The 21,673-nt window shown below is 38.1% G+C and overlaps 1 protein-coding gene and 1 pseudogene across 1 annotated transcript; both read right to left on the bottom strand.

Moving 5' to 3' along the window:
• Window positions 1–504: 504 nt before the first annotated feature.
• LOC130591175 (uncharacterized) lies at window positions 505–7,691 on the bottom strand. The gene is made up of 5 exons (XM_057394110.1): window positions 7,626–7,691; window positions 7,463–7,538; window positions 1,720–2,077; window positions 1,338–1,628; window positions 505–546 (listed from the first exon to the last, which is right to left on the bottom strand). Exons 3-5 carry the CDS (start codon window positions 2,071–2,073, stop codon window positions 505–507), a joined length of 687 nt encoding a protein of 228 aa, XP_057250093.1. The 5' UTR covers window positions 2,074–2,077; window positions 7,463–7,538; window positions 7,626–7,691.
• LOC130591174 (uncharacterized) lies at window positions 5,397–8,804 on the bottom strand (annotated as a pseudogene).
• Window positions 8,805–21,673: the final 12,869 nt, after the last annotated feature.

The following is a 21,673-nucleotide window of genomic DNA, read 5'->3' as shown; positions in this document are numbered from 1 at the left end:
ACGTCGGCCTCCCTAAGGTGAAGCTACCTTCTTTCCCTTCCTGTCGGCCTTCCCCGAACCCTAGTAATTAGTTAAATTAAAATATATTACTGACAATCATATATAGGAACTATAAAAGAAAACTATGTATATAACTTATGTTAGAGATTGTACCTGATCTGATAACCGCACCAATGCACGCGGCCATAGAATATAACTGCCAATGGAATCAGACAATAACTGTAGACCAACTGCTGCATTCGGCAGCGGAAGAGGAAATGCTTCGAAACCGGGCACAATGTCTGAAACGCTGACCACATAGTGAATATCAGCTACTGGCTGGTTGTGCAATAGTGGCCGGTCCCTAGGGGGCTGTACAGATCCATAAGCCACGATAATGAATCTACCATGACCATCTCCTTGATTACATAGCTCACATGGTGTCTCTTCCTTTAAAAAAAAACTCTATTCAAGGTTAGTCTATGAAACAACATATTTAAGAACAATAGTTGTGATATTAAACAATTACCGTAACTCCGGTTGTGGACGAGGCTGCGTAGGAACAGGCTGCATAGGAACATTGCCCTGCGTGAAAGCACCAAAAGTCGGTAAGCCCATCTGCGCCAAAATGGCGTTGAAATTCTAGTCATCTCCTCTCTGAGCTCCTCCCGAAGTTCGGCTTTCATAGCCTCTACATCTATGGAAGGTGATGAATTGACACTGGAGGTAGTGGATCTGGACGTAGAGGTGTATTGATCACCATACACCTTTCTCACCCCGAGGCGGACACCTCCTACGCCCCTCACACGTCCATACTGGTCCCGTCCTAGAGTCTCGTGTAAGGCATCAACTTGTCCTCTAGAGTGAACTCACCAGCTGCCTCCTTTTCCTTCAAGCCAATCTGCATAAATGATAAGAGAGAAATACTCGTGAGCGCAGAAGTTATATTATTATGTAAACCTTATCAATAACTTATAATATGTACTTACAATGGCATTAGCTATCTGTTTTGTTCCGGGATCAGGTATGACTCTCTGTCCCTTTGCATCAACCCCATGCATGGAACACCACCAATCGAGCACTCTATCTGGTTGCCGCTGTGCAACTGTCGTCGTAGAGCTAGTGCCCGATGTCGTGGTCGACGCAATCGTGGGGTAATGGTCATACATCCACGATTCTCTCGCCTGACCATCGACTGAGCACCCAGATGGTGATAGTGCTTCCTAGATTTTGCATTCGCGCTATTTTTCTCACGAATTGCCTGAAACACACAAATATAAACAAAGGTTAGATATGGTGTTATATAATATTGGATCTGAAGTATTAAATCTTAGCTAGTAAAAAATTCTTACAACAACTTCTGGGGTAGTTGTTTTTTGTGCAACAAATGCATGCCACTGCTCAGCTGTGATATGCCTCCATATCTGATATGGAAGCTTGGAGGGATCCTCGAATGATGTGTCATGTGAAGCCTCAGAAGAAGGTGTTGCTTCCCCGTCGTAGATTTTCTTCTTCTTTGTTCCCCCGACTTTTCTCCGCTTCGTGATCCACCCCGACACTAGCTTGGCCTTGAAGTCTCGGAACCTTTGGGCAACTGCGGATAGAAACAAATTCTTCTTCGCTTCATCATTTGGAATATGGAATTGATTCTACAAAGAACGCATTTCACAAATTAGTCAATATTACATAGTATATTTAACTAAAGTGTTAAAATTCTAAATAATTATACGCGAATCTTACCATAGTATCTTCCCAAATCATCTTCTTCAAAGACTCGGGGACCTCTTTCCATGAGTGGAGAATGGAGAGCTTATGCATGCAAATCCCAATTTGCATGGCATACTTTTGACGCCATTTTCCACAAGGTTGCCCCAATTGATCGTACTCCAAAGTCATTAGGGTGGGTTTCCCTAGTGACTTTGTAGGTCCCCTTCCTTTCCTCTTTTTCGTCTGCAAGTTCTTACTTGCAATTGACGTTTGTATACCTTTTTCTTCACGGCGAGCCATAACCATTTGCCGTTGTTCCTTTTTGTGATCGAAACACTCATCCTCGGTAGTGTGTTCCGCACTCGTATCCGTATGCACATCCTCCATGTCCCTGAAATGGTAAAAAAACATACGAATTAATTAAAAAAAAATAGGCAAATTAAAAATGTAACTAGTATGTAGAAGGGGGGGAGTGGGGGGGGGGGGGGGAAGGGGGGTAAGGTGCTGCAGTGAGGGGGGGGGCAGTGGGGGGGAAGGGGGTGGGCAGTGGGGGAGGGGGGTAGTGGGGGGAAGGGGGGCAGTGGGGGAGGGGGGGCTGCAGGGGGCAGTGGGGGGGAAGGGGGGGCAGTGGGGGCAGGGGGTGAAGGGGGTTCAGGGGGGCTGCAGGGGGGGGAAGGGGGGTCGCAGGGGGCAGTGGGGAGGGGGGGCAGTTGGGAGGAGGGGGCAGGGGGGGGGGAGGGGGTCTGCAGGGGGGAGGGGGCAGGGGGGGGGGGGGGAGGGGGTATGGGGGGAAGGGGGCTGCAGGGGGGTCTGCAGGGGGCAGGTGGGGCAGGGGGGGGCAGTGGGAGGGAAGGGGGCAGTGGGGGGAAGGGGGGGCAGTGGGGAAGGGGGGGCAGTGGGGGGGGAAGGGGGGTCTGCGGGGCGAGGGGGGGCTGCAGGGGGGCAGGGGGAAGGGGCAGTGGGGGGGGGGGGAAAGGGGGGGGTGTGGCAGCAAGAGGAGGGGGTGGCGGGGGGGGGGGGTAGGGGTGTGCACGGGAGCGAAAAGCAAATAGGCCAAAATAGGCCGGAAATGGCCTTTTCGTTCCCAAAATGCAACCAACAAGAAATTAAAGCCTTAAAATCTACATACTAGTTACATTATACATCATATAATCATGTTCAAAGAAAAATTTGGGTTAAATCACTTCATAAGTACATTTTGGAGCGAAAAGGCCAAAATAGGCCAAAATAGGCCGGAAATGGCCTTTTCGTTCCCAAATGCAACCAACAAGAAATTAAAGCCTAAAAATCTACATACTAGTTACATTATACATCATATAATCATGTTCAAAGAAAATTTGGGTTAAATCACTTCATAAGTACATTTTGGGAGCGAAAAGGCCAAAATAGGCCGAAATGGCCTTTTCGTTCCCAAATGCAACCAACAAGAAATTAAAGCCTAAAAATCTACATACTAGTTACATTATACATCATATAATCATGTTCAAAAAAATTTGGGTTAAATCACTTCATAAGTACATTTTGGGAGCGAAAAGGCCAAAATAGGCCGAAATGGCCTTTTCGTTCCCAAAATGCAACCAACAAGAAATTAAAGCCTAAAAATCTACATACTAGTTACATTATACATCATATAATCATGTTCAAAGAAAATTTGGGTTAAATCACTTCATAAGTACATTTTGGGAGCGAAAAGGCCAAAATAGGCCGGAAATGGCCTTTTCGTTCCCAAAATGCAACCAACAAGAAATTGAAGCCTAAAAATTGGAGAAATTACACACACCTGAGTTTATGTCTCATGATTATTGAGCTTCCGCCTTTTCTTAGGATCCTCAAGTACATGTATCCCTTCCGTGTGATCTACACGCATATAATTCTCCGACATATTTACATCATCTTCCACACGAATTTCAGGATAGGTAAAGGGGGGAGGTCCTCAAATGCATCATATTCTTCCTCATTATCAACATCACCAATACCGAGGATACTCCTTTTACCAGGTACAACAATTGACCACTTATGATCAGCAGGATCAGTTACAAAAAATACTTGCTTCACTTGTGATGCAATTACAAATGGCTCCTCAGTTTCACGTAAACGACTAAGGTCAACAAGGGTGAAACCGCAAGGATCATCGTTTCTTACACAACGGCGATTATTGTCAACCCACGTGCAACACAAGAGGCAAATATTAAAAGTACAGTAGTCCAGCTCCCAGATTTCTTGTATTCGCCCATAGTAGTTGCTTTCAGCATGTACAGGCGACTTATCTTTCGAGCTTGCATATTGTGTAGACGACGCCACAAGTGAAACACCACTATTTTGTTGCGATCTTGACTTGAGATCTTGACGTTCAGTCCAAAAAGTATACCCATTAATATCATAACCCTCATAAGAGCGTACAGCTTCACGAGGACCAAATGCTAACCACTTGACTGTTTCAGGAACACTTTCATCCAAATCATTGAGTACTCGTTTATGAAACCAATCAATGAAAGTCTTGTTATGCATTTGCGTCAATGCCCTCACTCCTTTTCCAGGATTGCTAACACGTAATTCCTCCATATGTTCACTTAAATAAGGATGGACATCTGGTACGTGATGCAATACAAATAAGTGAGCTTGTTTACGCTTTTCTACGGAAGGTGTGATCAATTTTGAACCAATTGTACCCTTGCCCTCAAGTCTGCCCTCGTGTCGGGATGTCGGAAGTCCAACAGGATCAACACTAGCAAAATACTCAGCCACAAAATTACTGATCTCTTCACCCACAATCCCTTGAATTATACTACCTTCTGGTTGTGCAGGATTACGAACTTTATCTTTCAAAGTTCCCATATATCTTCAAAAGGATAGCACCACCTCAAAAACACTGGACCACACAGCTTAATTTCTCGAACTAGATGGACAATGAGATGGACCATAATGTCAAAGAATGCGGGGGGAAATACATCTCAAATTTGCATAGAGTTTCAACTACTCTAGTCTGCAAGGAATCGAGGGTCGACGGGTCTAGGACTTTGCTGCAGATTGAATGAAAAAATGAACACAGTTCTGTAATGGTGTGCCTCACATGCTTTGGAAGTATCCCACGAATTGCAATCGGTAAGAATACTTGCATCATGACATGACAATCGTGCGATTTCATACTCGATAACTTCAACTCACCATTTAAGTAACAAAGCGCTTCATATTCGATGAGTAGCCAGTAGGGACCTTAATGCCATACAATGACTCGCAAAAAATCCGTTTCTCTGCACGCGACATCGTGTAGCAAGCTGGTGGCAAATAATTTTTCTCCGAATCCTCCACCTTTTTACTTTTCTGATTTTCATCATCAACCCTTTCCTCCCCTCTTTTCTTCTTCCTTCCGTCCCTTTTCTGAGCCCACAACTCTGGTCGAATCCCCTCTTTTCCAAGTAAAGTCGTGACGCCTTAACATCTTTTGTCTTGCCCGGAATATTCATAAGTGTCGCGATAATAGCTTCACAAACATTCTTCTCTATGTGCATGACATCCAAACAATGTCTGACCTTTAGATCTTTCCAATATGGGAGTTTCCAAAAAATGGACTGTTTTTTCCATAATCCTGTAGGTCTATCAACCTCACTAGCAGGTTTACCAAAGACTGTTTCAATGCCCTTCACCTGATTATAAACTTCAGTACCAGTTAATGGTCTATGAGCAACTTCTTCTTCAACCGTCCCATCGAATGCCTTCTTCTTAAACCGATAGGGATGGTCGCGGCTGAGGAGCCTTCGTGTGCGCATATACACATGTTTGCAGCCCTTAAGGTGTGTAGATTTCATGTCATCTAAACAAATCGGGCAAGGTTGTTTTCCTTTAGTCTTATACCCAGATAAGTTCCCATAAGCTGGATAATCGTTCATAGTACAAAAAAGCATGGCACGCAGAGTGAACATCTCATTAGCATACGCATCAAATACTAACACTCCTTCGTTCCACATCTTCTGTAAATCTTCAACAAGCGGCTGAAGGTATACATCTATGTCATTTCCAGGTTGTTTGGGCCCCGATATAAGAAGCGACAACATCATGTACTTGCGTTTCATGCACAACCAAGGAGGCAAGTTATAAACCACTAAAACTACTGGCCATGTGCTATGCTGCGAGCTGAGATTGCCAAAAGGGTTCATGCCATCCGTACATAATCCAAGCCTCAGATTCCTATCCTCATTACCAAATGACTTATGCACCCTGTCGATAGTTTTCCACTCAGGCGAATCAGCCGGATGCTTGAGCAGACCGTCTTTCTTCCTACGATCTGCATGCCACCTCAAATTCTTCGCATCTCCTTTCATTGAGAACATGCGCTTAAATCTAGGTATTATGGGTAGATACCACAACACCTTGGCTGGTGGTCCTTCACTACCTCCAGCTCCTTCACGCTTGTACCTCGACAATCCACAACGTGGACACTCATGTAAATGCTCATACTCATTACGTAAAGCACACAATCGTTAGGACAAGCATGTATCCGCTCGTACTCTAAACCCAAAGGACACATCAACTTCTTCGCATAATAGTACGACTTTGGCAGTTCATTTCCTTCAGGGAGCATCTCAGCTAAAACTTCCAACAACGATGTGAAACTAGAGTCCGTCCAACCAGCGTTCGACTTAATGTTGAACAGTGTTACCACCGCAGAAAGTTTGGTGTACTTTGTACAACCTGGATACAACGGCTTTTCAGCAGCCTTAGACATAGACTCAAAAATACGAGGTCGTCTACACGACTGATCTTCAACCTCGTGTATCATCTCGTCTACCCGATCCCTATCATCATCTCCAAATTCATCATCCAAATTCTCATCCCCTAACTCATCATCATCCTTCTTTTTTTCTTCACATACATCATTCTTTAATCCAGAGCTTCCCATATACCTCCCCTGCTCACCATGCCAAATCCATACATGGTATTGAGGCCTAAACCCACGGCGAAATCATGCTCCCTAACCACATGTATACTACTAACCTTGCTCACATTTCTACAATCCAAACAAGGACAATAAAAGTCGACTGCTCCAGAGGATGTTTGATATTCTAATGCACTTCTACAGAATTCCGAGACCCCATTCACAAACTCAATCGATTCACGACTACCATACATCCAAGTACGATCCATCTCATTCAAGAAGACCACCTCTAATAATTAAACACAACATTCATTATAATGCATCAATCATTATTAAAGTACACAACACTCACATATTCAAATCACACACGTATACAACAAGCTAAGATAGTCACATGTTCAATTGTATGCATGCAGTCAAAGGTCCTTATCACTCCAACCTAACCCATCCTTGGACGTCTAATCTCACTAGTGAATATATGCCAACTTTCCAATTCTAAGGAAAATCCGGCAGCATTTCCCTACAGTTCTCCAAGTACACAATGTAGATAATTGCTTATCTACATATGTACCCAGAGAACAATGTAGCGAAAGATAAGCCAAGATTTTCCTCAGAATTGAAAAGAAGACAACATTCACCACCTAAGTGAGATCAAACGTCCAAGAACAGTCCCAAACCGGGGACTATTCAAGACTTACCCCTAATGAGTAAGTCTTGAACGGGTATCTAGGCATATATGATGATGATTCAAACAACTAGTTATATATTTTCATATATATAGCTAAATCACATTGCGTTTTCATACAATCTCATATCAACAAATAATATATTACATATTCATTTAAAAAAAATACATATACATTCAATAAATTATCAACTTTGTCTACATGTTAAAGTAGTTACCTCTTAACACCAACGACGAGCAATGAAGAGAAAAGAGATACTTGGAACTTTACTTGCCTTCCTTAGCCTCTTCTTCCTACAATTGACAAAACCCACATTGCACATTAACCATTTAATTCAATTAACAAAACAAAAGTAACTTAAAAACAAAATTAATCCATACCTAATTAACCACTCAAATGGTGGAGAAGAGAAGAAAATAAAAGAGAAGAGAAGAGGGTGGTGCGCAAGGGGGTGGTGCGCAAAGGGGGTGGTGGTGCGCGAAATGTGGTGTGCGAATTGGGGGTGGTGCACGAAATGTGGTGCGCGAAGGGGGTGGTTGGTGCGCGAAGGGGTGGTGGGCGCGAAATGTGTGCGCGAAGGGGTGGTGGTGCTCGAATTAGGGCAGCAAAGTGGTGGTGGTGGTGGTGGTGCAACACTCGAAGAAGTGAAGAGAGAGAATGAAAGTGGGAATATCGCACTTGGGGTAGTAAGAAGTGAAGAGAGAGAATGAAAGTGGGAAAATGAAGTAAAGGCGCGCATGCATAGTTTGTATCGAAAAAAAAAAAATTGATAGTAGGGTTGCGCTTGTTTCAAAAAAGCGCAGCCCTTCCTAGAGAAGGGCTGCGCGTTTTAAAAACGCGCAGCCCTTCCACTACAGAAGGGCTGCGCGTTTTAAAAACGCGCAGCCCTTCAACTGTAGGGCTGCGCATTTTAAAAATGCGCAGCCCTACTTGCGCAGCCCTTCTGCTTTTTTCCCCTAGTGTATAATACTACATTTAAGATCACACCTCTCCTACTAAACCCTAAAAAAACCGCCTCCCTCACATACTCCCTCATTCTCCTCTCACGCCTCTCTGTATCCTCTTCTCTCACGGATCTCTCTCTCTCCTCCCCTCTCACGCGTCTCTCTCCCCCCTTCTCTCAGCTCTAACAACCCAACCACATCAGTTTCACGCCTCCCGTCGTTGTTCCATTCCGGCGAACCCGCATCCAGCGTCGTCTAGTTCGTTCGTCGTTCCAGTCGTTCTCTTTCGTGCGCCGTTCCAATTCGCCGTTCATACATGCGTCGTTCTAGTTCTACCAGTTCGTCGTTTGTGCGACGTTCCAGTCAAGTCCTTCGTCGTTCCAGTTCGTGGTTCCACTCGCCGTTCATTCGTTCTATGTCGTTTTTTTTTACGGGAGAGATGATATTATTTTGCAATAGGTGTAATAAAAATATGTTGTTGAGGCCCTATGTTTTTCTCTCCTCCCTCGAAACACTCTCTCTCCTCTACTTGCGTTGTGCTGCGGGTCCTGTTCTTGCCGTTTACTTGCGGTGGTGCACCGCTGATCTGCCGATGCTCACTGTGCTGCCAGTCATCGCTGAAGTCGTTGTTGTTCCAGGGTTGTGTGTTGTTGTTGCATTGTTCTGTTGTTGCATTGTTTTGTAAATGTTGTTATAGTTGTTATTATAATATTTTTGTAATTATTTGTGTATGAAATTACTTTTAGATCTAGTGTTTTGTGATATTAATATAGTTGTAGTATATAATTTTTTTTATATTTTTTTGGAGTTATATTCCTATTCTTATGTTTGGTACTACAATTCTAACTTTTTTATAATCTATCTTAAATATATTATAATTTTGAATTTTGTATAATAAGTTTTTGTCATTAATTTCAATCAGTAATGTTTTATTTCTTTTAGCTTTTTTGCCTTTCAAATTTGATGGCAAAATGCAAAAAAAAAAAAAAAAAAAAAAACAAAAAATTCATGTTCCAGTACCTATTGCTGCGGTTTTATCTAGGAACCGCAACAATAGATATAACAAAAATTTGATATTAAATAATTATATTGCTGCGATTTTACCTAGAAACCGCAGCAATATGTTCAAATATTGTTGCGGTTTAAAACTGCAGCAATATTATTAATACCTATTGCTGCGCCCTTAATTGCTGCGCGCCCCAAACCGCAGCAATAAGGCACTTTTTAACCGCAGCAAGTAGCATTTATTCTACTAGTGATTATTATCCATTATTATTACTTATCATTATAATTATTATTTAATATTCATATTATTATTGTTTAAATATTATTTATATATTTATTACATTCAATTTAATTCAATTCAATTCAGCTCAACTCGATTCAGTTGTTTTATGCCGAAGATAATGTTTTTTATTAAAATTAGACCGTCTCTTTTAATAATTTCTGAAATAAGTTTCAGTAAAAATAAGTTTAGCAAATATAAGATAATGCTTTGTTCACTTCAACTAATTAAAATAAGTTTTAGTAACAATATCTTTTAGTTCAACAAAAATAAGCAAGTTCAATAAAAATAAATTAAGCAAAAATAAGTATTGTTTAGAAAAAAAAAATTCAGTAAAAACAAGTTCAACAAAAATAAGTTAGGTGCAACTGAAAATCTAAAATATACTCTAAGTTCTTGCAAACATAAGTTAAGTTTAACAATAAGAATAAGTTTAGTAAAAATAAATTAAGTTTAGAAAACTAAGTTTCGTTAAATTAAGTTAAGTTAAGAAAAAATAAGCACAAGAGAACAAAGCTTAAGTTGACCAAAAATAATTTAAGTTCAGCAAAAATAAGTTGAAGAAAACAGAGCCTGTGTGAGATTTTATAATTACTTCCTCCATCCTAAAAGGATGTTCCATATTCTCTTTTTTTACGGTTGTTAATGCACATTTTGTATCATTAATATCTTTAATTAATTACATATTAGTAAAAATTATGAAAGTTTGATTTTATTTCGAAGATTCACTTTCTATAAGATTTGATCCCATGATGACAAGCATATCTCTATTATTGATAGGCATGCCGCGCACCTAACAAAAATAAATAACCTAACTAATCCTCCTAACAATGTAGTAGGGTAAGTCAGAGTCGAATCCACAGGAAGAAAGTTGTTCTATGATTAGCCCTTAAATAATGTAAGACTAAGGGAGATTAATATCAAGAATAATGGTGAAATTAAACTATACTAATCAATATAAAAATAAAAGACTCTACAGTTAAGTATCTCCACTAGCACGAAATAATACAAAATAATTTCTACCCCAAACTAATATATTAAATGTTCACAAGGAAAAGTACACCCTATAAAGTACCATAAACCTCTCCCGAGTATCTATGGCTTCTTTAATATGCATTCAAGCCTACTCCCGTGGAATCATGCAAATTAAAGACATTAAACACGACACATTAACTTCCTAACAATCCATTCTACCTACTCCCGTGGAGAACTTCATGTCCTTAATTGAAATACTCAAATCCGTCAAAATCCAACTCCCGTTGTGATCAAGACAATGGAATCATAACAATACTAGTTATTCCTAATCTAGTATTGGAATATGCACAATCAATTAAGCAAGAACAATTAACAATTAATATGAGAATTTAAAGAAACAATCATGAATTAAATCATACTAGGGTTTAACTTAACCATAGATAAAAGACACTACTCATTCATGAAATAAATAATGAAATCTAAAACCATAAAAGAAAACATAATTAAAGAAATCAATGAAAGAAACAAATAGAACTCATAAATTAATGAAAATGAATGAAAACTAGGGTTTACACTAAAAACTAGAGAGAAAGAGAGGAAGAGAAAACTAAACCCTAAAACCTAAAAAATAACGTGAAGGGAGAGGAGAGAGAAAGAATGAAAACCTATCTAAATAATATTCAATAACCTAATATGACTTGGAAAGTAATTTACAAGATAAGAAAAGTCTTAAATAAATCATTAATAGGCGGATTAGTGATCCGCGCGTACACGTGGCAGATTCCAGCAGAAACAGTGCAATCTTCCGAAAGGCATAACTCCTTGACTAGAAGTCTCCTCAGGGCGTGCCACCTATCGTTGGAAAGCTCTTCAAGTCTAGTTTCCAAATATGCTGGAATTACTCGATTCTAAGAATCACATCAAAAGTTATGATCAGAAGAGTAGACATGACTCCTTTTTCACATTTCTTCTAATGATTTTCCGCTTCGTTTTCGCTCAAATTCGTACTATAAAATATCTATGACGATCTTATGCATTGTAGCTTCCTTCCAAGTGCTCCTAATCCTCAAGCTTAGCTAATCATACTCCAAATATGTCCTCAATGCCTGAAATTCATCAAAAACAAGAAAACATACCGAATAGGAGTAGACTAATATAACTTAAGAATATAATGCATCAATGAACCTAAATATGAAACTAAATCATCTAAAATGCAACCTAAATGAACCTAAAAACTATATATAAATATGACTTATCAAACTCCCCGGCCCCAAGCTAAACCATTGCTTGTCCTCAAGCAATAAGTCATAGACATCGGAAAAGTTAGACAACCTACAATATAGGACTACAACAGCGCTAAACACTCAATTGAAAACACAAGAGATATAATCACTACATAAGCCAAGCATCAAAACAATCTCGAACAAAGCCACATAGCATATCATGTATCGCAATCGACTCTCCAATCATACCACAGACCATCTCCCCCAAGCTGGATTTCACCAAATATGACAGACCTCACTATAGTTATGTGCACTCAAATCTCTCATGTGTTTAAGGGTTGGGTTAAATAATGACTCTCAACCTAAACAAGTCGACTCAGATGAAGCAAATATTCTTTAACTTTGACTTTTTAACTCGCTCAATACTCAACAATACAATACATAATGATCAAGAGGACTTTTAAGGGTTGTAATGGGCTGAGGTTAAAGGTATGGAAATAATTTGGGAATTGTGGTGGAAAAACCAAGAGGAGGAGCATCATATAACTGAAAATATGACCATAAAAGGTCATAACAACTCCCTACAACAACCAACAATCTCCAAATATAATCAACAATCTTTTTCACTCAATCAATTCAATCATAACCCTTTTTGTTTCACTTTATTCACAACTTTTTTTTTTCACTTCTTTTTCATTTCATTTTCACCTTTTTTTTGTGTGTTTTTTTTTTCAAATTTTCATTTCAATTTCCAAGCTCACTAAACATATTTTTCATCCTTCTAAACCACAAATAGAGCACTTCAATTCAATACAAACCAAACCAAAACTAATACTCGCTCCCCAAGTTAGGTTTGGGACAAGAATCAAATGAGGTCAAGGCTTGTAATGTAGGTAACAATCAAACAAAGTCAGAAAAGGCTCAGCGGGGCTAAAGGAAGGATAATATGAAAACAAGAATAACTCTTGGAGCTAAGATCATCAAATGAAACGCCTCAATCATATCAAAATGTATGCACTATAAAATATCAAGGAGTACCAAGTCAAAGTCAAGATCAATGCAACAACAGGAACTAATCACACATGAAAGAACATAACTGACACAGATACGTCAGTTTATAGGCACAAAAGCTCACTTAGGTTAAGGTGTCTGCATAGTAACGTTAAATCGAGCCAGAGATAGATCAATCAATCTTACCACAAACAATAAGTTGCGAGACAATCGTGCTATGAAGTATCATGAACAAGATGAGTGACACTCAACAAATGTAGTAAAATATCAACAAGGTTCTCAACAAGTTTTAGCAGTAGTCCCATAGATGCAACTAGAATGAGATGAAATCTAAATGAGATAATATATATGCAGATGCAACTAAGAAAGCAGTACAATTTTTTTGGTTACACGTAAACTCCCACTCCTAATAAGCAGTACAAACCGTGCAACATCCTACGAAAGCAATGAAATCTACACTAGAAAGCAAAAATAAGATAGAATATTCCTCCCCCAAGCTAGAATTTGCAGTGTCCTCACTGCAAAAACCAGTTCAGAGAAAGAACGAAAACCAACCCCTAGATCACCAAATCACCAAAAACGCCCACCAAAAAACACAATACCACAACACCACAAAAATCCCATAATCCAAAAATTCAATCAATATGTTGAAAAGATTCTCAACAAGAGGGCATCAAAAGAAAAATCCAAGCAAAAATTTTAAAGTCATATCAAGAATATTAACAATACAAAATATAAAAGCTTACTACCCAATTGAAGTATCGAATAAGCTTAAAAATCATATTGCACGACTTCTTGAAGACTAACTTTGAACTTTTTGCTGCCTTTTGCACAAATCCTACAACAATCATCAATTAAAGAAAGAAAAAAAAATTAGATGATAATAGGAAAAGGTAATAATAAAAGAAAAAAAAATCAGATTAATTCAAATGAAAAGAAAAAGAAGAAAGGAAAGAAAAAAGGGGGGAAAAAGAAAGAAAGAAAAAAAAATCAGAGGGGAATGCGTCTTGGCCGAAGAAGGAAGGCGGGAGGATGGTGACAGGTTGATGGTGGTTGGCGGTAGGATGGACGGCGAGCAGAAAGCCGGCGGGTATTTGGAAGAAGACGAGGAAGGAGGGAGACTGGGTGGAAAGAAGGAGGGGACGAACGAGGTACAGGTGCGGTGGGCAGAATGGGGCGGTTCGTCGGAGAAGGAAAGGGTTGCGCGGGTCGCGACTGGCGCGGTACTGGGCAGAGAGCAAGAGGCCGGCGGTAGGTGGTCTGAGATAGGTGAAGCGTCGGGGGAAAGAAGGCGTGAAGCAAAGTAGCATGAGGACGAAGGAAACAAACAGGGGAAGGGGATTCTGTTGGGTTTCTTTTGTTTTGCTGAAATTTCACCTAGCCCGGTCAAGCACAAAAACCCGCCCAGTCAGGCGACTTCGCCCGGTTGACTTCAGCCTCATAAAATCGCTTGCGCGCCCGGGTAGGGCAAAAACTGCCCGGTGGGGCGAAATCTGCCCGGTCTGACAACTTCGACCATGCCTTTGACGACTTTTTTTTTCTTTTTTTTTTTTTTAATCTCGTTCCACCTTCAAAAAAACAAACATACATACATCAAAGTGAGTAAAATCGCTCAAACACGATGAAACAGAGATAAAAATCAAAATAAAAAGTAAAGAAAAGAAAAGAGAAAATAAGTTAAAACTCGGGTTGCCTCCCGAGAAGCACAACTTTGAGGTCTTGCTTGACCATTTAAGATTAGTAGACCACTCATAATAGTTCAATGCTCGAAGAAGCTTATCATATGTTCCTGCAAACATCTCAGAGCATATTAGATAACAGTGAAAAGGAAAAATGAAAAATATTAGTCCTAAAAAATTATTAAAACTACAAAAAGAATAATCAAACGAAAAGTTATATTTACAAGAAGAAAAAGAAAAAGCGTTAGTCTTTTTACATGACTCAAAAGAAGGAAAGAAACGAATTGTACATTATTTACATTATCATGAAAGTCATTCAAAAGGGGAGAAAGAAGGAACGATGGAGGATATAATATAGGAGAAGAAGATATAATATCAAGTTTATCAGAGAATGGAACATGAGACTCAAAAATAGTAGGTAGTACCGATAGACTCATAAATCACCTCACGCTCAACTTGACTTTCCTCCAAAGAGGAAATTTCAACCATGACTTCTTCCTCCTGCAAAACATCCATCACATTAGTCGTTCTTTCAATCTTTTCATCATCCCAATAGCTCTCATTTATTATCCACCCCTCATTATCATCATAAATAAACGATCGGGGCTAGAATTCTGAGCAGATTGACATTCAAATTGGGAAGAGGGGTCGAAACCATCTATTAATGTCACATCACAAGAAGAAAAATCATGAGAAGTAGACTGACAATTAGAACAATAAGGAGGTGGTGACATGTAAGTTCGGGGTGAAAGAGCAGATGAAGACATCTCCCACTCATAAGTATCTCTAGCCAACCACTCAATTAAATCCCAACAATAATCAGGTGATTGGAATAGAAATCCTCCATTACACATAGATTCTACCACCATCCTAGTTTCTTCATTTAATCCCTCATAAATCACTAGGCACATATCCCATAATTCAATTCCATGATTAGGACCTATAAAATCACCAAGTCTGTGATAGTATTTCCAAAACAATTCATTCTCATATTGAGGAAAAGAAAAAATTGCTCTAGAATTACTAGCATATACATGGGATTCACATAACATATGAGGTAATTCAGGAGAACTCATGCAAAAATTGGGAGGATTTTGATATGATGCATCAAAACTGTAAACATGAGAATTCACAAAATTATTACTATGTTGCCTAGCAAAATAATTATCCCCATCATCAAAATAGCATGACTCCATGATACAAAAAAAATTAAAAAAAAAATTAAAAGTAAAATATTCACAAAAAGGGGAAAAAATATATACAATTTAGTCTCAACAACAATAAAAACTAACTAAAACAATACCGTCTCCCCGGCAACGGCGCCAAAATTTGATAGGCGTGCCGCGCACCTAACAAAAATAAATAACCTAACTAATCCTCCTAACTATGTAGTAGGGTAAGTCAGAGTCGAATCCACAGGGAGAAAGCTGTTCTATGATTAGCCTTAAATAATGGTAAGACTAAGGGAATTAATATCAAGAATAATGGTGAATTAAACTATACTAATCAATATAAAAATAAAAGACTCTACAGTTAAGTATCCCACTAGCACGAAATAATACAAAATAATTTCTACCCCAAACTAATATATTAAATGTTCACAAGGAAAAGTACACCCTATAAAGTACCATAAACCTCTCCCGAGTATCTATGGCTTCTCTAATATGCATTCAAGCCTACTCCCGTGGAATCATGCAAATTAAAGACATTAAACACGATACATTAACTTCCTAACAATCCATTCTACCTACTCCCGTGGAGAACTTCATGTCCTTAATTGAAATACTCAAATCCGTCAAAATCCAACTCCCGTTGTGATCAAGACAATGGAATATAACAATACTAGTTATCCCTAATCTAGTATTGGAATATGCACAATCAATTAAGCAAGAACAATTAACAATTAATATGAGAATTTAAAGAAACAATCATGAATTAAATCATACTAGGGTTTAACTTAACCATAGATAAAAGAAACTACTCATTCATGAAATAAATAATGAAATCTAAAACATAAAAGAAAACATAATTAAAGAAATCAATGAAAGAAACAAATAGAACTCATAAATTAATGAAAATGAATGAAAACTAGGGTTTACACTAAAAACTAGAGAGAAAGAGAGGAAGAGAAAACTAAACCCTAAAACCTAAAAAATAACGTGAGAGGGGGAGAGGAGAGAGAAAGAATGAAAACCTATCTAAATAAATATTCAATAACCTAATATGACTTGGAAAGTAATTTACAAGATAAGAAAAGTCTTAAATAAATCATTAATAGGCGGATTAGTGATCGCGCGTACACGTGGCAGATTCCAGCAGAAACAGTGCAATCTTCCGAAAGGCATAACTCCTTGACTAGAAATCTCCTCAGGGCGTGCCACCTATCGTTGGAAAGCTCTTCAAGTCTAGTTTCCAAATATGCTGGAATTACTCGATTCTAAGAATCACATCAAAAGTTATGATCAGAAGAGTAGACATGACTCCTTTTTCACATTTCTTCTAATGATTTTCCGCTTCGTTTTCGCTCAAATTCGTACTATAAATTATCTATGATGATCTTTATGCATTGTAGCTTCCTTCCAAGTGCTCCTAATCCTCAAGCTTAGCTAATCATACTCCAAATATGTCCTCAATGCCTGAAATTCATCAAAAACAAGAAAACATACCGAATAGGAGTAGAAAAATATAACTTAAGAATATAATGCATCAATGAGCCTAAATATGAAACTAAATCATCTAAAATGCAACCTAAATGAACCTAAAAATTATATATAAATATGACTTATCAATTATATAAGCCAATGGGTCATTTTTGTCCATGTCAAATACTCCCTCCGTTTCCTAAAGATCTTCCTTGTTACTGTTCCTACAGATACCAAAGAGGATCCACTTATGTGGAGTGTAGGGTGGGTTAAGTAGGAGAGAGAAAGGTGTTAAGAAAAATAAACAATAAAAAGGGATTAAAGTAGGAGAGAGAAAGGGAGTAAAATTGAATTAATAATGTATGGTGGACCATATGATAGGGACATGAGAGGGTAAAAAGGGGGAAAAAAATTCCAAATAAGGAATAAAGTAAAAGAGGGAAGATCTTTTGGAAACGCACTTAAACGGAAAGAGGGAAGATCTTTAGGAAACGGAGGGAGTATATAATTGGATATTCAAATTTTCTACAATATATCCTTTTCTAATTTAAAGATGGGGTCAAAATTCTAATTGATAAATTATACTCCCTTTGCTTTTATTTATTTGCTACATTTTCCAAAATTGTTGCTTTTTTTTAATTATTTGCTACATTTCCTTATTAGGAGACTGGGTCCACCAAAAAGTAATAGTGTTATATTTGTTTCCCCTCTTCTTCCACCAAAAAGTACTACTTTTTTCCCTTTTTTCAACCAATTAAGGGGGCAGCAATAGGTAATAATTATATTGCTGCGGTTTAAAACCGCAGCAATATTTGAACATATTGCTGCGGTTTTTGGGTAAAACCGCAGCAATATATTTATTTTTTATTAAAACCGTACAACGTATTGCTGCGGTTTTGGCTAGAAACCGCAGGAATAGCTTGGCCTATTGCTGCGGTTGTTTCCCAAAACCGCAGCAATATGACCTTGCCAGGTAAAAAAAAAATTTTTTTTTTTGGAATTTTGCAATTAAATCTGTAAGATTAAAACCATGCCACTATCCACCAAATTCGCATACAAACCGGAAATGAAATGACATGAATCTTATTAATATTTAAAGATAAAAAACTATTACAACTTAATGACTAATTACAAAAATTATAATAAAAACAAAAATACAAAACTAATCTTAAAAAACGAAAAATATAAAAAAAAATCAAAAGAACTACAAACAGAGTGAACCTGCACTCAAGAAGCAGCTAATAGGAAAAAAAATCATAAAAAATCCTAAAACGAAAATCACAAACAGATCTAAAAAAAATGAAAAAAAAAAATCCTAAAACAAAAATTCACAAACAGATCTAAAAAAATGAAAAAAAAAACGAAAATAAAATAAATGGCTCGAACAACCACTCGTTTCTCAAAAGAAAATAGAAAAAAATCGTTTCTCGCGTCTCAACCTAGAGAACCAGATCTGAAAAATCGAAACCCATCTCGTTTCTCGACGATGTACCAGATAGTAGTAGTGTTGATAATAGTGTATCAATAATATCTTTAACTTATATTGGTAAAAATATTAAAAGTTTAATTTTCTTATTGAACTCATTGAAAAACCAGACAAAACATCACATGGATATATTTTTTTTCTTATATATAGGAAAGAATTCCGAAGACTTTTTTTTAATTTTTTTGTAATAGTCGAGTTTCATTAGATGGAAATCTGTTAGGATATTAGAGATATAGTATCTTTTGCACGCTATGCGTGTCTGACATTATGTGTAAGTGATTTGTGGAAGTTTTTAATTTAAGAGTCATTCAAATAATATTGTTCTATTTTTTGTTTGAAATGGTGCAGATGTAAGATGTAACTGTTTTGCATTGTAGGGATTATTTTTTTCCCTTTTTTTTTTTTAAAAAAAAAGAGAGAACACAATTAGTAATTTTATTAGATTATTAAGGTTATTTTGAATAATATAAAGAGGATGGATACCAAAAGAACACGATTTTCCATATATAATGGGGGCGTTTGGTTCATATAGTGGTATGGGTTTGGAATCATGAATGAAATCAAGGTGGTATAGGTTTGGAACTTGATACCTAATACCATGTGTTTGGTTTTATTTGGGGAATGAAGTTTCTCCTTCTATTTAATAATTAGAGGTATTGGTATGAGCCAAACTCACCTCCCCGCTTGGGTTTCTAACCCCATACCTTATGGGTTTGAGGTATGGGTTTTAGATCTCTCAAATTATTAAACAAACACTAGATATGGGTTTTGCTCATTCTAAACCCATACATCATACCAAAATCGTATGAACCAAACTTTTAGAGATTTAGGATATCTTCTTATCTATTGTTATCTAGAATATCTACTTAATAGGACTCTTGTCCTTGTAATACATATACTCCTTAGTAAATCAATGAGAAGGGTGGGTTTTACCAATTACTTTTTATTATGGTATCAGTTGCTGAGGTTTAAGGGTCGCTCTCACCATGGCTGGCGATGAACCGCCACCACCATCAAAAATTGAGTCTAACTCACCCTACTTTCTTGGTCCACAAGATAAACCCCTACTCCCATCCACTTAAATGGTGAGAATTATGCTGTATGGGCAGATGCAATACAAACAGCTTTGAAGGTACGACGCAAATTTGTGTTCCTAGATGGTACAATCACCAAACTGGCACCACCATACCATGCACTCCTATGGATTGGACAACAATCAACGCCATGCTTATTTCATGGCTTATGAACACCATCGAACGAGTAGCATCCTCACCCTAGCTTACCCTTATTTTCACTTGGGAGTATTATGATACTAAGACCTCAAACCTGGGATAACAATATTAATAATAGTATTTAACATCATGTTTTGTAGAATCATCAAATGGTCTTTGCTTACCGGAAGTACCGTATTAATGGTTCTCATTAAATCAAATTGAGCTATGATGCTACTTTACTTAGTTATAGTGTAGTTGGAGTTTTACATTGAAGTAAATAACATGTACTTGGTGTTTATTTTAGACGAGTATGAAAAGGTGTAGTGTTGGGGTTAGTAGCGCAAGCGGAAACAAATAATGATAATGAGAAAATTAGGTAGAAGATGGACAAAGAAAGTAGAAAATGATATACACAATTTAACGTGGGAAAAATCCTCAAACGAGGTAAACAACCCACCGACGACGATCACTTATTATACAATTAGATACTCTAAATGGGGGAGGATTGTTGGATATTTAGAGTATCGGAGTGTTGGTTTTCATGTTTCGTTACGTTAAGTCACATAGGATAAGGTGTTGTGACTTGAAGTAACGTGTGGATTAGAGTTGACTAATGTACGTAATACATTAGTGAAAGAGCGCTCGCTCGGGTTCGGAGCGCTCGCACAAAAAGGGCAGGGAATTGAAAAAATGCGCAAAGTGAAGAAAAGGAAAGGGCTCCTCTGTCCCTTCGCTGGTTTTTACGGTTTTTCAAGTGACGGTTATTGCTGTGTTTTGCTTCTTTTGAAACGTTGCAAAGGCTCTAATAAGTCATATTCAATAGATGTGAATGAAAAGAAACCAGATAAACTCTCTCAAAGTTCCATAAGCACAAGTTTCATTCATTGCTACAAATTCTTTCTCTCTTACTCTCATTTGACAAATTCATAACGAGCATGATCTTCGTTGTTCTTCTTTGTATCTCGGAAGTGAATTCCTTGTAACCCGTGCTCAGTGTAGGGTAGGAATATTGCTTTTGGGAAAGTGTCCCAACACGCCTAGAAGATTCATTGTTCGTCTTGTAATCATCTTTGTCACCCTCAATCCATTTCTAACACTAACAAACATGTTATAAAATCTAAAATTAGGTTTCATTAGAAATTCACTAAGATAAACTTTGTGCATGCTTAAGAGGATATTGGATTGTCCGTCTTTTAAGCATCAAGTATAGATTCAGCACAAATTGCATGATGTATCACAAGAGAATTCATTAGGTTCCCTTGACTACTCCTACATTTAGTTGCAAACAATATTTTAGTAAATGCCTAAATGCCATGGTTGTTAGGTGATAACATTGAACTAATACTCAAAATGGACGACTCTACAGGGTTGTTTCTAACAACAGTTCAATGTTTTCACTTGGCAACTCTAGAGTTAAGGAGAATTTGCTGTAATATTGTAAAAATTAACTTAGTCATAGTTAATGAGGTGGTGAGGTTGGAGGAGAGGATTACGGAGTTGAACTTTTCGGGGAAAGCAATGGTGGAGGAGGTGGTGGTAGTGGAGGAGGAGGAAAAGATTGAGTCGGTAAGAGTTAAGTTGGTAAGAGTTAAGGGTTTGGGTAAGACGGAGACCGCAAAATGCGCTGTTAAGAGAAGTGGAGTGCTGGGATCATATGAATCTTTAGAGAGATAGAGGAAGGGGAGACTATGAGATGCGATGATAATAAGTGTAAAGTCATGGGATCATGAGGGTCTTAAGAGTGCTCCCCCTTTGCCCCTGAAGTCAGGGGTTCGATCCTCACCCACAGTATTATGTTGGGGTATTTTCTTAGCATGCTGTGCATGCCTTATCAGCCAATGTGTTGGTGTTTCCTACAGGCTAGTAGCCTTGTAGGGGTTGGCCCTTGGGTTGACTTATTTTCCTAATTAAAAAAAAAATAAAAAATGAGGGTCTTAAGAGTGGTAGAAGGAGATTGATGATGGCATGG

Source organism: Beta vulgaris, chromosome 4 (genome assembly GCF_026745355.1).
Source record: "Beta vulgaris subsp. vulgaris cultivar EL10 chromosome 4, EL10.2, whole genome shotgun sequence".
In the NCBI taxonomy this organism is placed as follows: Eukaryota; Viridiplantae; Streptophyta; class Magnoliopsida; order Caryophyllales; family Amaranthaceae; genus Beta; species Beta vulgaris.
This window is presented reverse-complemented; position numbering and strand designations above follow the sequence as displayed.

What these genes read in the sequence shown, in the direction of transcription:
- LOC130591175 (XM_057394110.1), bottom strand. Translation starts at nt 2,073, where the DNA reads ATGGAGGATGTGCATACGGATACGAGTGCGGAACACACTACCGAGGAT. An exon ending in TGATTTGGGAAGATACTATG is followed by an intron (nt 1,629 to 1,719) that starts GTAAGATTCGCG and finishes CGTTCTTTGTAG; the next exon opens with AATCAATTCCATATTCCAAA. An exon ending in AAAAAACAACTACCCCAGAA is followed by an intron (nt 547 to 1,337) that starts GTTGTTGTAAGA and finishes GTTCCTATGCAG; the next exon opens with CCTGTTCCTACGCAGCCTCG.